This window comes from Oratosquilla oratoria, chromosome 35 (genome assembly GCF_046742065.1).
Source record: "Oratosquilla oratoria isolate Oo_2021 chromosome 35, ASM4674206v1, whole genome shotgun sequence".
NCBI lineage: Eukaryota > Metazoa > Arthropoda > Malacostraca > Stomatopoda > Squillidae > Oratosquilla > Oratosquilla oratoria.
Window position 1 is genome coordinate 23,490,458 of NC_134811.1, and position 16,289 is coordinate 23,506,746.

General features: G+C 37.6%; 1 protein-coding gene across 1 annotated transcript; it reads left to right on the forward strand.

Moving 5' to 3' along the window:
• Positions 1-12,138: 12,138 nt before the first annotated feature.
• On the forward strand, positions 12,139-14,854 carry LOC143018794 (compound eye opsin BCRH1-like). Its single transcript, XM_076174373.1, has 7 exons — positions 12,139-12,364; positions 12,488-12,679; positions 13,054-13,248; positions 13,709-13,917; positions 14,271-14,375; positions 14,481-14,603; positions 14,750-14,854. The coding sequence occupies exons 1-7, from the start codon at positions 12,139-12,141 to the stop codon at positions 14,852-14,854; spliced, it is 1,155 nt and encodes a 384-aa protein (XP_076030488.1).
• Positions 14,855-16,289: the final 1,435 nt, after the last annotated feature.

The window sequence follows — 16,289 nt, forward strand, 5'->3', positions numbered from 1 at the left end:
ATGTTACAATTTCTGCATGCGCCTATATGGCATAGAATTAAAGTGCATTGTGGTTGATAAATTGTATATATATATATATATATATATATATATATATATATATATATATATATATATATATTCTATCTATTTATCCTTACTACTGTTTCTCCAATGGTTTTCCTCATTTTGTTGGTAAATTCATAACATAGGACCAAGACAACAGGATGCCTCGCACTGACGCCATACTCCTCTTTCTGCCCCCCTCCCCCCAAAATCATGACCTTACACAGAACCCATGAAAGCAATTAATGAAAATAACCGCTTTCATACATAATTGTAATCTAATTTTCCTACAATATATGTTTTTCCTTAGTAATTACCAATTAAACCAAAGCATTTTACAATGATACGTTCCGTGGGAGTAAACGCACCCCCACACTTTACATGAGGTTTGTGAGGTAAAGAAGGAGATGGATATACATTATTGTGTGGCGACAGAGCTTGTGTATTTTCTTTCAAGGATGATATATTTTCATTATAATTATCTTTTTTACTCAATATATAATAATGGGACCAATTTGATAGCCTTACCCGGTCATAAACACACTTATACACATTAATGAATGTGATGGTTAATTCTGCATTTAGAAACTTTTTTTTTTTTTTTTTTTTAAGCCTGGCACTAACGCCTCTAAATGACCATTCTTGATATTAATAAGTTAAGTTTTCCCAAATTCCAGGAATTCTGCTATCTAAGGCCTTCGTCAATGGGGGGTAGCCTTCGTTTGAAGGGCACGTAATCTAAGGAGTAAGGTAGCTACTATTAGGGTAGGTAATGGTTTCAGACAGTGTGGGAGTATGAGTTAATTAGGAGAAGCCAAATCTGTTCTCAGATTAAGAGAAGTCACCTCACATTTGGCAGCGCTTGCAAGTCTTGCTTCTTTGTTAATCTCACGGTACTGCTTATTTGTCCTTCTGCTTTTTTTCATAACCTCAAAAAGCATACAGGACTTCTTTCTTGTGTAAATATAGATCTCGGCATCTAAAACAAGAGCAGATATGTTTGCCTTTAGATCTGGAGGTATTTGAGGGATGAGCTTTTATCCTTCCAGTTCTAATTATATATTTCCATTAAACAGTTTGTACATCTCAGCCTCGCTGCTAATGATTATGACAAAAGCATCGAGAATAAAAACAATTCAGGTTACAAAGATGCCAATGAAGGCGAGAATTTCTAGGATATTCAACCTCTAATCTCGATCATTAACGTTTTCCGCTTTTTGTCCTCATTATCGTGACTGTTACACTTCAGTGGAGTATCTAATTGAAATTCATCAAGTATCCGATTATGTGTCGTATTTTTGTTTGGTATAATCTGTTTATCCAGTTCAATTATATAGGCCACGAGTGAACGAACCAGCCAAGTAATCTGCCTACAGCCGTCCTGCTAACAACCATCGTATTTCTCTCAGAACCACCACCTCATAAGGTCCTGCCTATTTCTTGTCGAATTTATTAAGTAATGTCGAGTTAATGACTAATTTGCCAAATTGACTGCCTGCACTTAGCTGTCCTAGGAAGAACTATTCCTATTAAGCTGTATAATGAGGTGGAATTCAAACAAAACATTGTCAAATTGGGAAAAGTTATAATAATAAAACTTCTGAAAATGGAGCCGTTGATGCTGGTGTGTATGATGCTGTGACACATCTTGGACTTTTCTTTAGGAAATTCTTGAAGATGTTCGCTGGAATGGCGCACTACGGAAAGGAGGCCGCCATTGAACGAAACAAAGACATTGCGCTCAAGAGGAAAACTAGGTAAACTGTTTGAAAGTTGATCTTAGGATATCTTTCTTTGGTTAAGAGTATGTAAAAATCTTAAACGCTTTATGTTCACTTCTCGGTATGAAACTGAAGTATTCTCCTCTTGTTTCGTTCCTGGTGAGTGCTATGCAGTTGTGAACAGAATTACTGGGTTGTTTGGGAGCGACATTTGGGAGCTGGAACTTCAATCATCGTGATAACTTTGTATATGTCATTCCTATTTATGAATTATGATCCCCACAATCTTCATGTTGGCAGGCAAACATGTACACATGTTCAAAGAGTGGATATCTTGATTAAGAGGTACGAGGTCTTGCTATACTTGTATTAGATAGTGATTATCAGTCCACTGGAAAGGCCCGTGGCCTGTATATTTTTCTTTAGAATGTCCTTCATTACCAATTTGTCGGTCATGTGACAAATGATAATACATGCAGATTCTCCTTTAGAGGTGGTGAACGTTCGTCCTTAAAGCTATTTTTCTAAAATATATTCGGAGTTTTTGGTGAGATGTGGTATGGGTACCTGCTACCCACCATGGTCTGCGGAGGGCGCTCCAGCTGAAAATGTCTTTCTCCAGTTAGTACAGAGGGACCATTCTCTCCTAACACAGATTCCTATGGTTGCTTCAAGCTCCTGGACATTCACGGAGGCCGTTGAGGTCGTGGCCGAATCGGTCCCCTTTGCATGAACATATGTATTGAACGTTCCGCCTTCTGTTTTAATAAAGACGTCTAAATAGGGAGGGGAATCGTTCCAATTCATTTTTGATACACAAACCTAAAGTTTACTCAAATAGGTGGCACAATTTCAGTAGTTACTGCTCGCCCTATTTCGCGATAAAAGATAGATGAATAAATAGATGAATAAAATAGAATAGATAATTTAATAATCAATAAACAGAATCGACATAACGGTATTATGTGTATGGCATGAAATTGTTTAAAAAAAAAATCTTCTCTCCGTTTCCCATGAAAAAATCGAAATAGTATGTCCAGAGAGTGGAATACCCAATACCTCTCTTCAGCTATGAAATTATTACCAAAATTGAATGCCATTTCCAGAAGGATGCCTCTAAACAACTCAGTGATTCTGTCCTCAACTGTACTTTAACCACAATAAGCGAACATGAATATCCTACCAACATCTGAGGCACTCTATATTATCAAAAGCTGCCCTAACATCAACTCGCAAACCAATGACTTACTTGCCCTCCCGAGCCCAGAGCCCATATTAAGATATCGGAAGCCTTTCTCTACTGATGGTATTCTTCATGCGAAGCGCCATGCCAGCCGACAACTCTAAAGATAAACCTCCTGACAGTAAATCCTTTCCTAAGTTGCACCATATACTGCACACCAGAAATAACGACTCCATTTACTTCGTGACCCTTTCTCTATTTTTTCTTAATTTCAGCTCCTTTCCTAATTGCGTATGACTTGAAAGTACTCCTTGATAGAGGAAGATTTTATCATGTACTCTTACTTTGAACTAATTATGTATTTATAATCATGGGTTTTGTCCACTTTCACATTAACTTTCTGCATAACAGCGGGCCCTAGCGAGGAAAATAAAAATTTGCCCCAAAAATTCTTAAAAAGATTTCTAATTGTGAAACAGCCGTCATTTTTAGCACTACTTCTTTGAAGTAACATGTGAATAAATACATATATCGTTTTTAAAAAGCTATTGTGACATGTCAACAACTCTTCTAAATACCTATATAGAGAATTTATACATCAAATAAAGGAAAAGGAGGGAATTGGTATATGATTGTTACAAATATCATAGCAGCATACTTGTTCATAAACGTGAAAGCCGACTATGTATATTAACCCCACTACAAGTCCTATTTTATTTCTATTATAAAAAAGTACACAAAATAGTAAATGCTGATTTAGTGTATGCCGAGACAGCCACCCTTGCACCGTCTTCCCGGAGCAAAGACTCTTCCTGAGCTAGAATCAGTGCCATTCAAAGGTGTTATGTAGAGACCCCCATTTTATAATATAAGCAAGACCACCCGTGACCCGTTGGGTCAAATAAAATTTTAAATTATACGTTGTTAATAAAATGGTCAATAAAATCTTTATTTAGACAATGTTCTATTTAGTAGACAAAGGCAGGACTTGATTACTTATAAGAAGTGAAATGCAGAAGATTGTGATGTCATGTCGTCGTTGCTTGGAACATTATGCATCATATGATTTATAGGGTTCGTAATATTTTAATAAACTCATTATGCCTCATAGATGCTAACTCAGGAGTTGGCTGTACTTTTAAATACTGAATATGAAAAAATTATAAGTATATATAGATAGATATATATATGTATGTTGGATCAAATAAAATTTTAAATGATGCGTTGTTATAAGAAGTGAAATGCAGAAGATTGTGACGTCATGTCGTCGTTGCTTGGAACACTACGCATCATATGATGTCGTGACGCCATGTCTCTTCTTCTGATTGGCTGGTCCTCAGTCGTGACGTCATATCTCTTCTTTTGATCTCTTCTTCTGCTTGGCTCTCCTCAGTCGTGACGTCATCTCTCTTCTTCTGATTGGCTGGTCCTCAGTCGTGACGTCATATCTCTTCTTCTGACGGTTTCAAGCAAGCAAGATAAAAACAAGATTATCAGAGTTTTATAAGTAAAAAGATACATTATTTTACTATAAACATTTTACCAATTTGAGACAATGGTGAATTTAATGGTGGTATTGACTATTTTACGGTTTAGTAAGTTATTGTGACTTATCAGAAACTACTGTATACTCATACAACGTGTACATATAATACGAACAAAATGTGAACTATTCGTTGGAGATTTTATTAACTACTAAAAATATGTGACCTGCGCAGTGATTTGTTGTGCAAGTCTCATTTCACAAGTACATACATACATACATACATACATATACCAAAGGCTTTTTCCCCCTTACAAGGGAGGTAGCCAAAAAACAAAGGCATAAAAACCCCTCCCACTCAATACATCCCCAACATATTCCACTCCCCTCCACCCTCTTCCCTCCCTTTTGGCACCTCCTGGATGACGGGTCATCCCTGCATCTTGCCCACTGCCCTGGGTCAGAAACAGTGTCGCAAGTATGAAGGTGAATAAGGGATTACGAAAAATTTCCCTGCGTACCTATTTTTGATAACGACATTTGCAGTGGAATGCGAGAATTTCCTCTCTACTAGGAAACATTCACTTGTGCCTGGAATAGAGCTCTATGTTTAGTTGGTTCCATATCTTTTCGTCTTCGTAAGTCCTTGCTTTAACTTATGTGCTTTTCTCTTTGTCGCAGAATTACCAGTCTGCTTCGTTTCTACACTCACTTCAATGGACAATGGTAATTACAACGGTTGCGTACTTGCCATACGTTGTACTGTAATATAAGAGGTAGCTGTAATTACCACCGACATACGGTTGTTGCTGATACCTTTAGACCAGCGTTTCCCAACCTGGGGTGATAGCACCCCCTGGGGGTGCTGGAACCAATTCTTGCTGAGAAGCGATGCATCCATACACTTTCTTTTATCCCTCTAGTAATAAGTCATTAGTTAGAGAGTGCTGGACTGCTTAAATCTGACTACTAACAGGGAGTGCCCTTAGGGTCGGAAATTGTTGGGAAACTGCTTTAAACTAAACTGATGTGGTCCCAACATGGAACAATAAGACCATGCTTGGATTCTCACCTGCGAATTCCCTTTGGAGGTGAACAGTTTTGATTTCATATTCTGCCTTCTGAATCTTCACCTGCATTCCCCAGTAATTCTACACAATATTAGACAATCTCCGATTTGTACAGCACCTGTGATTATCGAAAAGGTAAGGGCCCAGCCACACCAAGCTTAAACCTGTTTCCGACCATCGACCATCGGCGACCAGGTGGTCGTCGGCAAGTTGCAGGTAGTCTTTGGAAATCGCTGGTAGTCGGTAATAAGATAGATAAATAGATAGATATATTACAACACACACTGAATAGTCCCCAGTACATAGATTTTCATCAACCACATTAACTTTTTCCATTTCAATTCCTTGCATAGGTTTTGTGTCGCCGACCGATCGCTTAATTGTCGGCCAAAGGTGGTCGGAAACAGGTCGTAAGCTTGGTGTGACTGGGGCTTAATGTGACTTATGCCTCCCATCCAGCGCATTCCAAGAGACCCTCCTAGAATGACAATGACACTGACATTTATTCTCCGTGAACGACACCTCTCGGAGTGGAAGAAAAATGCAAATGTCCATTGCAATGGACTCATTAAACATAATACAAAACCAATCAGAAATGACATAATTGGGATTTATACATAAATCAGAATCATTAACATCATTAACACAAATCAATCTTTGCAGAATCCATCAATTAACATTTCAAGACAACTTAATAAGTACCCATAGCACACATAACATGTATAATCATACACGATATAGCATCCAGTTAACAATGAACATTTCAAGATGGCTCAATAAGTTTCCACTGTAGTACATAAGACTGACAACCGTTATAAACACACACGCCCCAACGCCAAACAAGAACTAAAGCACTAGGTGGTAGTCCCTAGTGACTAGGGTAACTAGGTGACAGTTCCTAGTAACTAGGGTAACTAGGTGGCAGTTCCTAGTGACCAATGGAATTTAAACCTGGTAAGATAGATTAGATGGCAGAATATGGAGTGTACTGGGAATGAGCACTTCATAAGACGCAAACTCATGCTACGTACTACATAAGTAGTAGTCCTACAGCTAACACATGATGCATCCTTCGGCTGATCCATCCACAAGGCCGCAATCACAGCAGAAATCACAGCCTTACCAGGTGGCCTTGGTAGAACTGAGGTTTTTGCTAAGTGAACGCCTTTAACTGTAAAGAAATAAGCCGAGCGACATACTGAAGCTCATCCACTAATCCCTACCTACGTAGCAACACCTCTATATGGACGTAAAGACGCTTCTCAGATTCTGCAAAGGAGAGAAATATACAGTGCTGGCACGTGAATTTTAAGTTATTCTATTATGAAATACCTAATGATATCTTAAACTTTACTAATTAATGTACTAGCTAGAATTGATTATGCCCTGAGACGTCTAGAATAGAAAGAGGAAAATGCTGGCGTCATACGTAAGCCATTTTGCCTTTTAACATCAAACAATCTAAGAACCATATTTCGTACTTAGGAGGTGTGGCATTTGCCCCTTTCTTTTCTAGATGTCTCAAATTCCATAGACAATAAAACTATAGATAGAGTAGACTCGATTGCTACCCAATACAAATGCCCACGCGTCCCGAATCGCGTATACATTTCACCAACAGCTTTACAATTTTGCCAGTATGTTTACACAGATGATGACAGTTATATAAATCAATACCATTCAAGTTGCAAAGCTTAATTTCTGTAACACATCATAAATAATAAATGATAAGCATATGTATTATACGTTACATGTGTGATTCAGTATTATTATGTGGAATGATGATCTACATGAGATAAACTTAGTCTTTAATTTTCATATGACGAGCATGTTATTGTAAATTAACTTATAAAGTAATATGATCTATAACATATGATGAATTATATTTTCAATTTCTAATTTCATCAATGTAATGGGTGGATCGACATAGGCAGTCCTCCTGCCAGGTAATTCACCTGGGCAGTCCTATCTTCAACGGCTCAGCCGTTCGTAATAAATACGAGGTGGTAAGGTTTTGTGGGTTGCCGCATGGGAGATGTGTTAGTCATCAAACACAGATATGGGTGTTAGTTCTTTTATATAGGAGTTGGTTACAGGGTTGGTGGGCGTGGTTAGATATGGCGTATATGTATTAAGTTACGGTAATGTAATTGGGGTAAGTATGAGAAAGGCTTCAATGGGTCTGTCTGGTGAACTTAGATATCTCGTGTGTGGCGACACTGCGGTTGCGTCGTTGTCTTACTTTGCATTGACTCAAGCTGTGTTGGGATTGAGAAGTTAGTGAGGTCTGCAAGATTGGGAGTCTTGCCAAAGACGAGTACCATGTCGCATGTGTGTGGACCACGTGCGTGTTTGGTGATGGTTAGTGACGGTTACATCAATATATTGATATGCAGGTTATCCTCGATGATTCAACTCATTTGTTATCTACTAACTCGAGTCTTTATTAGATTCTGTGGATGGGGTGGTGCAGGAAGTGAAGATGAGGGTAATGGGCAGAGGACTAGAGATTGTTTTAGAAATGGAGAAAAGTGGGAGGTGAGCCAATTGTAGTTCACTGACGACACTGCGCTTGTGGCAGGGCCAGGGGAGGGATTAAGGCAGATATATACGGAGTTTGGGAGGGTATGCGATAAGAGAAAATTGAAGGTAAATGTGGGTTAAAGCAATGTGATGAGATGTAAAAGGAAAGAGGAAGGCAGTGAGTTGGAAGTAAGTCTGAAAGGAGAGAGGCTGGAGGAAGTGGATAGCTTTAGGTATATGGGGTCGCATGTAACAGGAAAGGGAGGAGTGGTGGTGGAAATATATTGTAGACTGTGAGAATTAAGTAAATGCCTTTGAGATGAAATGTCTGAGAAGTATGGTAGGGGTTACAAGGTTGAATAGAATGAGAAACGATGTAAGAGGGAGAGTTGGGGTGGTAAAGGAAATGGAAGATAGGGATGTTGAAAGAGTACTAGGATGCTTTGGGCACATAGAAAAAATAAATAACTAAAGATTATTGAAGAAAAAAAATTAGAAAACATAGGTGGATAGAATGAACATAAAAGGACAACCGAGGGAACAATAAATGGCTGGGATGAAAGGGGCATTGAGCAAGAGGGGCGGATGTCTGTGGAGCAAGGGAAGGAGAGTACAGGAGATAGGGATGAATGGAGAAGGGTTGTTTATAGATGATACTGTGATCCAAGGAAAGGAGGGTATGGGAGGGGGTGGAAGTGGTTATGTATGAATGATATTTTGACGCAGCCCGAAGGAATTTTTCCCCGTCTTCTCTTTTTTTCTGCATGAGGGGACGGAGAAGAGGGAGAGCGGCTTTACTGTGGATGCACTGTGCCTTGCTACATTGCTTCTGAACCAGAGCACTAGCCGGGATACAGGGATGACCCGTTATCCTTGAGGAGCTAAGATGAAATGGAGGAAAAGATGATGGATGGTAGTAGAATGGGTGGGAGTTAAATGTGTGGTAGTGGGTACTTGCCTTTTGACTTGGCTATCTCCCTTGTAAGGGGAAAAACCCTTGGTATATAAATAGACATACTTAAAACACCTCGAATGTTACGGAGCTACATTGTTAGCGCTGCCACAGTTTGTGCCAGATTACAATAACAAATTAGCCTCTCAGTGACTTTATTGTAAATCCTGCTCAAGTTCTACTGTAGATAACAAGGAAAGAGCTGATCTACCATCAGCTGAGACAGACACACTTGTGCCGTCTCACCCGAATGCAGGTTAATTGCCGGTGGAATACATATATATATATATATATATATATATATATATATATATATATATATATATATATATATATGTATGTATATATATATATATATATGTATATATATATGTATGTATCTGTGTATGTATGTATGTATGTATATATATGAATAAAAATATATATACATATATATATATATATGTATATATATATTTATATATATGTATATATGTATATATATATATGCATATATATATACATATATATATATACATATACATATATATATATATATATATACATATATATATATATATATATATATATATACTGTATATATATATATATATATATATATATATATATATATATATATATATACATTACTTTTGCATGCATATATTCTATATCTAAGTTTAGTATTTTGGTGTGTGTAATTGTACTGGTATAATTGTGTAATAACATTTGCACTGTGATAGTCTGTCTTTTTTTTTTTTTTTTTTTGTAAATAGTTCTTCGAACCCGATTCGAACCACCACGTCAACATAGGTAACCAGATTAGAGTCTAGCGATTTCTCTTTCCCCCCTAACTATCGTTTTGCACTGTTCATAGGTCGCCTATTGACTATCGTGTTTCAGTGAGTGCCTTTGCTCTAATTAACAAAGTTAAACACTGTGTATTATCATAGCTCATTAGCAGTGTATATGTTGTAATCAATGTTCGTTGATTACTGTTTCTTAGTTTATTATTTTGTTTGAAATCATAACTATTCTTTACAGGTTTCTGTAGTGCCATTTCTATTTTAGTTCCACACACATACTCTAAACACTTTAGTCTCTTCGATCAATTTATTTGATTCTTTCCGCTCTCCTTCAGGGATATACTATTTCTTGAGTTTGATAGCTGGTTAATGTTTTCAACTACACTTACGATATACAATATTTACAAATACGAAGTCAGAAAAATAATTTCCTGTGATGACCAACTCCTCATCGCTGTCGTTTGTTGTTGTTTCAGACTTTTGACATAGGTCACTGTAGTCATTTATTGTAATGGTTATAGAATGGACAAATTTAGACTTTTGACATAGGTCACTGTAGTCATTTATTGTAATGGTTATAGAATGGACAAATTTAGATTTTTAGTTATTTGTTTGTTTGTTTATTTATATATTTATTTGTTTGTTTATTTACTTATTTGTTCATTTATTTGTTTATGCATTTACTTATTAATTTGTTTATATATTCATCTAATGACTTATTTGTTTATTTATTCATTTATTTATTCATTTATATACTTATTTACTTATTTATTAGATTATTCAATTATTTATTTATATATATATATATATATATATATATATATATATATATATATACATATATATATATATATATATATATATATATATATAGAGAGAGAGAGAGAGAGAGAGATACATATATATATATGTATTTCTTATTAATCTATTCATTATTTTATTTCTTATTTATTTATTTGTTTGTTATTTATTTAACTGTTTATTTATTTATTTATCTACATGCTTGTTTATTTCGTTATGTGTTCATTTATTTCCTTATTTATTTGCTTATCTACCAGTTTATTTATTTTTTATTTGATTTTATTAGCGATTCATCTTATCATCTATTTACTTATTCTTTTTGTTTGTTTATTCTTATTTAATCTGTTTATTTACTTATTTATTTACTTATCTATTTATTCATTTATTCATCTATCTATATATCTATTTAATTCTATCCCTTATTTCCAACTTGCGTAGCTTTGTTCTTTTGTGGTTGCAGCATTCAGATTATGTCTCCTTATGTGTGAAAGAGTCAGCACTTGAATACTTCTTTCCTCTTTTTTCTACAACGAATCCTTATAGAGATAAGCTTTCCGGTGTCGTTGGATATAGCTTAAACTCTTTTCGAAACCAGGATAATCCAATAACGTACACCTGACTATAAGCTACTCATTTCAGTGACTCTCCGTCATTCTAAGGCAGATCTCGAGCAGTCAAGACCGTTTCGCTCCAAGAAGCTCCTTCGAACTGAACGAGAAAGGTATTTCCCTCAACAAGTGCCAGGGTCCGGTTTTGGAGAACCCTTCTTTGTCTTTGTGTGCTCCTGTAACGCACTGGGCTTCGATTTTGTTCCGGACCTACGTCAGCCCGTCATCCATTTCTCCAACGGCTACCGGTAACTGTCGCTTGCTATGACACTCTAGGTGCAAAGAGCTAAGAAGTCGGCTCCGAAAAATCTAAGCTTCCCATGGTGTCAACGTTCAGTTATAATATTCCGTTTGGTCTGCTGGATCTATATCTCATGAGTTGCTGTTGATGGTCACTGAGATATAACACAGGAGTGATGGACGAAATCGGCTGTCCTCATGAGCTTCCACAAGATGTGTTGTGATCGTGTTTGTGTGTTGCCGGCACTGGAAAATCTACCAAAGTTTATGTTGTTGCGTGATGCATCATGCCAGTTTGGCCATATGTTGTTGTGCGATGACCACAGCCAAATCTACTTAGCTGTTTCCTGTAAATAGGCGCATGGGTGTATAAGTGGAGGATGGCTGCCTTGGGTCTTCCTTGGTTTTATAATATCTAGGTATCAATCTGTAGATATTGTATCAATATACATGTTCATGTCAATGTGATTGGGCCGGGATGGTCAGATAGTTTTATGTGTTGTATTGTAATAACTTTTAAGTTCTGGTACACGTTCATATTGGCTGTGGTTTCTTATGCAGTGTGGGATTTTATTTGTCGGAAAACATGGCATGCGTTTGTGGAGTCTATGTGAATCCAGTGGTTATTCACAGAGCCATGTTTTGTGATCTGAAACATGTGATGTTGTGTTTCTTAAATGTCTTCTAAGTTGTGATCATGAACCTCTTTGTTTCAGATTTTGCGAGAATGAATCCTACGGCCCTCATCAATGGCACCGGCCCTCGTGCCATGGCTTATGGGGCCCATGACTTCTCGTTTGGATACCCCGAGGGGGTCACCGTGGTGGACATCGTGCCGGACACGATACGACACCTGATCCACGATCACTGGAGCAACTTTCCTCCAGTCAACCCCATGTGGCACTACCTCCTCGGCGTAATCTTTGTGATTCTTTTCATGTTCTCCTGCACAGGTGAGTACTAAATCAGAGCAACTTCTGTTATGTGATCTTATTTCATCTAAACAGATTCATGTACTGTCATGATTTCTTTCGGTATGAGAAGTATTTGAATGGGTGTTCCTCTTTCGCTCTCAGGAAACGGTTTGGTGATGTATTTAGTCATAAAAAACAAGAATCTGAGGACTCCCGCCAACATGCTCGTCTTCAACCTGGCCTTCAGTGACTTCTGCATGCAAATCACTCAGTACCCACCTTACGTTTACAACTGCTTTAATGGCGGAGTATGGATGTTCTCTGGGTTCTTCTGTGAGGTGTACGCATGTCTAGGTGAGTTCTTCATCACCCATCTGGAACAAAATCCAACGAAATATGTGGGAGAAGAGGCACTAAAATGAAAAGAACAGTATTATCTAGTCCCAGTGTGTGCCATTTTTGCACACACCTAAACACAGGCAAAAACAAAGATATAAGTGTACACATACGTACTTGCATACATATGAAATATATACATACATCTGTTCATCAGACCTCACTTGTTCCGAAATCCGATGAAGTGACACATAAGAAGGGAAGCAATCAGTTGCACCTTCACATATTTTGACAACAACCTAGATATTTCTTTATACTGGTATTCTTTTGTGAGACTTCAAAGACTCAAAAAAATTCCTCTCGTTACTCACACGATTCAATTGTTTCTTCAGGAGCCATCTTTGGTCTGTGTTCTCTGTGGACTCTGGCCTTCGTCTCCTTCGACCGTTACAACGTCATTGTTCATGGAGTGTCTTCTGCTCCCCTCACCAAGGGAAAAGCCTTCCTCTACATCCTCTTCTGCTGGGCCTACTCCATCGGCTGGTCCATCCCCCCCTTCCTCGGCTGGGGAGCTTACATTCCCGAAGGTGAGTGAAACAAATTCATATATCTTGAAGAAATAATAGTGAATCTTGTCCATTGGCAGGAGAGGTAATTACATTCCTAACATCACTGGTCTCAATAGGGTTTCTGAAATATATTCATAAACCACCATTAATCATTAAAAATGTGCTTAATACCTGCAGACACAGAAAAACTTGGTCAACTGAAATAAAACATCTGCATAAATTAAAAATTGAACTATTCTAAGGAGATAAATTCCACTTGATCAAAGCTGATAAGAGTTTAAGATCTTACATCATCTACAAGCCAAGATATATGAGAAAAAAAAATATAAAGTAATCTTCTGCAACGCAAGATGGCCATCAGAAAGAGTTGAGAAACTTACATAGTCCGTCTGGTCAACCATTCCAAGTAGTCTTTACCCTGATCATTGCCCTACACCCATTGATAGCTCTGACCTTATAAGAGGTTTTCTTCGTACAGGTATCCTGGACTCGTGCTCTTATGACTACCTGTCCCGTGACGTCAACCGTCGCTCGTACGGTTTCTGCATCTTTGCCTTCGACTACGTCGTTCCTCTGCTTATCATCGTCTTCGCCTACGTCTTCATCGTGAAGGCCATCTTTGCCCACGAGAAGGCCATGAGGGAACAGGCCAAGAAGATGAATGTGTCTAACCTCCGATCCAACGCAGTGAGTTCCGATTGCCCATAGATGAATGTAAACAAAATCTATGTTATTGGGATCTAAAGTGTATATTTTTCATCAGTGCATATACGTAGGTAGCATAGACAATCATTAAGGAAGGATGGCTTCAAAATTTGTTATATATCTACCAAAATCATGATTCAACGTCACTTTTGTTGTTCTTTGTATTCTTTTCACTAAATCAGTGTAACAGTTACAATATATTCATACTTTTACCGTGCGCATCCCTAATCTTGCTTAAATATATCTATCAATAATGCTATTGCCTAACATTTGCTGATTTAACTACATATTAGTGGAACATGGAGACCTAACTCACTAACTTTCCTTCTTGACAGGACGCTAACGCACAATCGGCTGAGGTCCGCATCGCCAAGGTTGCAATGACTAATGTCGCCCTCTGGATTATTTGTTGGACACCCTATGCTATAGTCACTCTTCAGGTAACGCCGTTTCTATGGCATTGTCTTTGGCTATTTATTGAAAGTTTTGCACATCCTTATTCATATATGCATAAATCTAATCTCTTGCCAAACTATTTGCGATAGGGTCTGGCCTTCGACCAATCAAGCATCACGCCTCTGGTCTCTATGCTCCCCGCTCTGCTGGCCAAGAGTGCTGCTGTCTACAACCCAATGATCTACGCCATCAACCACCCCAAGTTCCGACTGGTGAATCTTTCTCGCTCTCTTTCATTCCAATTGTTTCCTTTTTAATACTCTTATATAGTTTTTAGATTGCTTTTTTTTTATTTAGATTAATGAATATAGGTTGTCACAAACCTTTTATTTATTTATTTTTTCCATCACTCTTCCAGGCTCTTCAGAAGACTCTTCCATGGTTCTGCATCCACGAGCCCGAAGAAAAGACATCTGATAATCAGTCGAATGCTACAAAGGTAGAAGGAAAGGACGACGCTTAGGCAGGATATATCAGAAGAAGGAGCTATTGGATTTCGGAAATACTTTTTGAGTAATATACAAAAGAGCCTAAAATACATGTAATAAAGAAACACTTATCAAAATATAGCTAATGAATAAATACATGAATTCAAAATGCACTTTCGCATTAATGATAATCCTATCATTACATTTTTTATCATATATATGCTGATGATGATAGTTTGGTTTAACGTCGTGAACTCCTTCCTATCAGGAGGTTAGGACGGTGTCCCTCACAGAGAACTTTGTAGCATGGTATTTGATTTACCATGCCATTGGTCCAACTCTCTAGCTCCAACCCTCTCGGCCAGCGAGCATCCTATCAGTAGATAGTTTCAAACGATTTGCCCAATCCTATTACTCTCAAGTACATAACACTTATGCTTTACCTTTTCCTATCCTGTGGCACTCACCACTGGTTTGTGTTTTTAGTGGTATTTCCCCTTAAAATAAAATAAAATATATATATATATATATATAAATTAAAAAAGAATAAAAAAAACTTACTGGGCTTTCTACAGAGTTCGCAGCAAAATTGTATTGTTTTCTACACCTCTGTCGTTGTGACGGGTTTAATGAAGTTATTTAGTTGTAGTTTCCGTAAGACACGTCCACGACAATGATTCCGTGTACCAATATTTTGCGAAATAGGTGATTGCAGTCGCCACAACTTATGGTACATTAGAGCAATCATTTTCTCTGGAAGAATGAGAGAACAATTAAAGGATTGGGCTATTCTACGTCACAACACTAGTACCCATCGTAACTCCCTCAGCAGTTAGCAACTAGACACTCAAGTCTCTATTCAGTACAGAAAACCGGATAAAAGAAGGTTGATGGTGGTAGACTCCGTTAATATTCATCTGAACAAACCCTCTATGAAATACTCAATTAAAGCCTTTTGTATAATTCCCACTAATTAGAAATCTCCAGCAACCAAAACGTACCTCGTGGAAAGGTTTGTTCGCTGGTGTCAAAAGAGATGCCCGGCCGATATAAATGGTACCAGGAATTGAACAGTCTTTACTCATGTCCCTTTCTCCTAATAAAACAGTAGACCCTGAAGATCACTCTTGACTGGGTCGAAAGACATTTAGAGTAAGAACATCAACTCTGAGAAACTTGTAAATTCCCGAAATATCAACCTTCGCATTCTCATCAGAATTATCAAGAAAACTTCATACAAATTGTGCAATTCTCTCATCGACGCAAATTTTTAAAAAAGGATTCATACATCCACACACACACACACACACACACACACACACACACACACACACACACTCACTCACTTTGCATATTCTAGCAGCTCTTTAAGTTTTCAGTAATCTTGGGCTTCTCATGGCACTGACAAAGACTGAAGGTCAATGTAGTGGGTGCGCTTACCCCAACACTAACTTAAATAAACTCACTCTG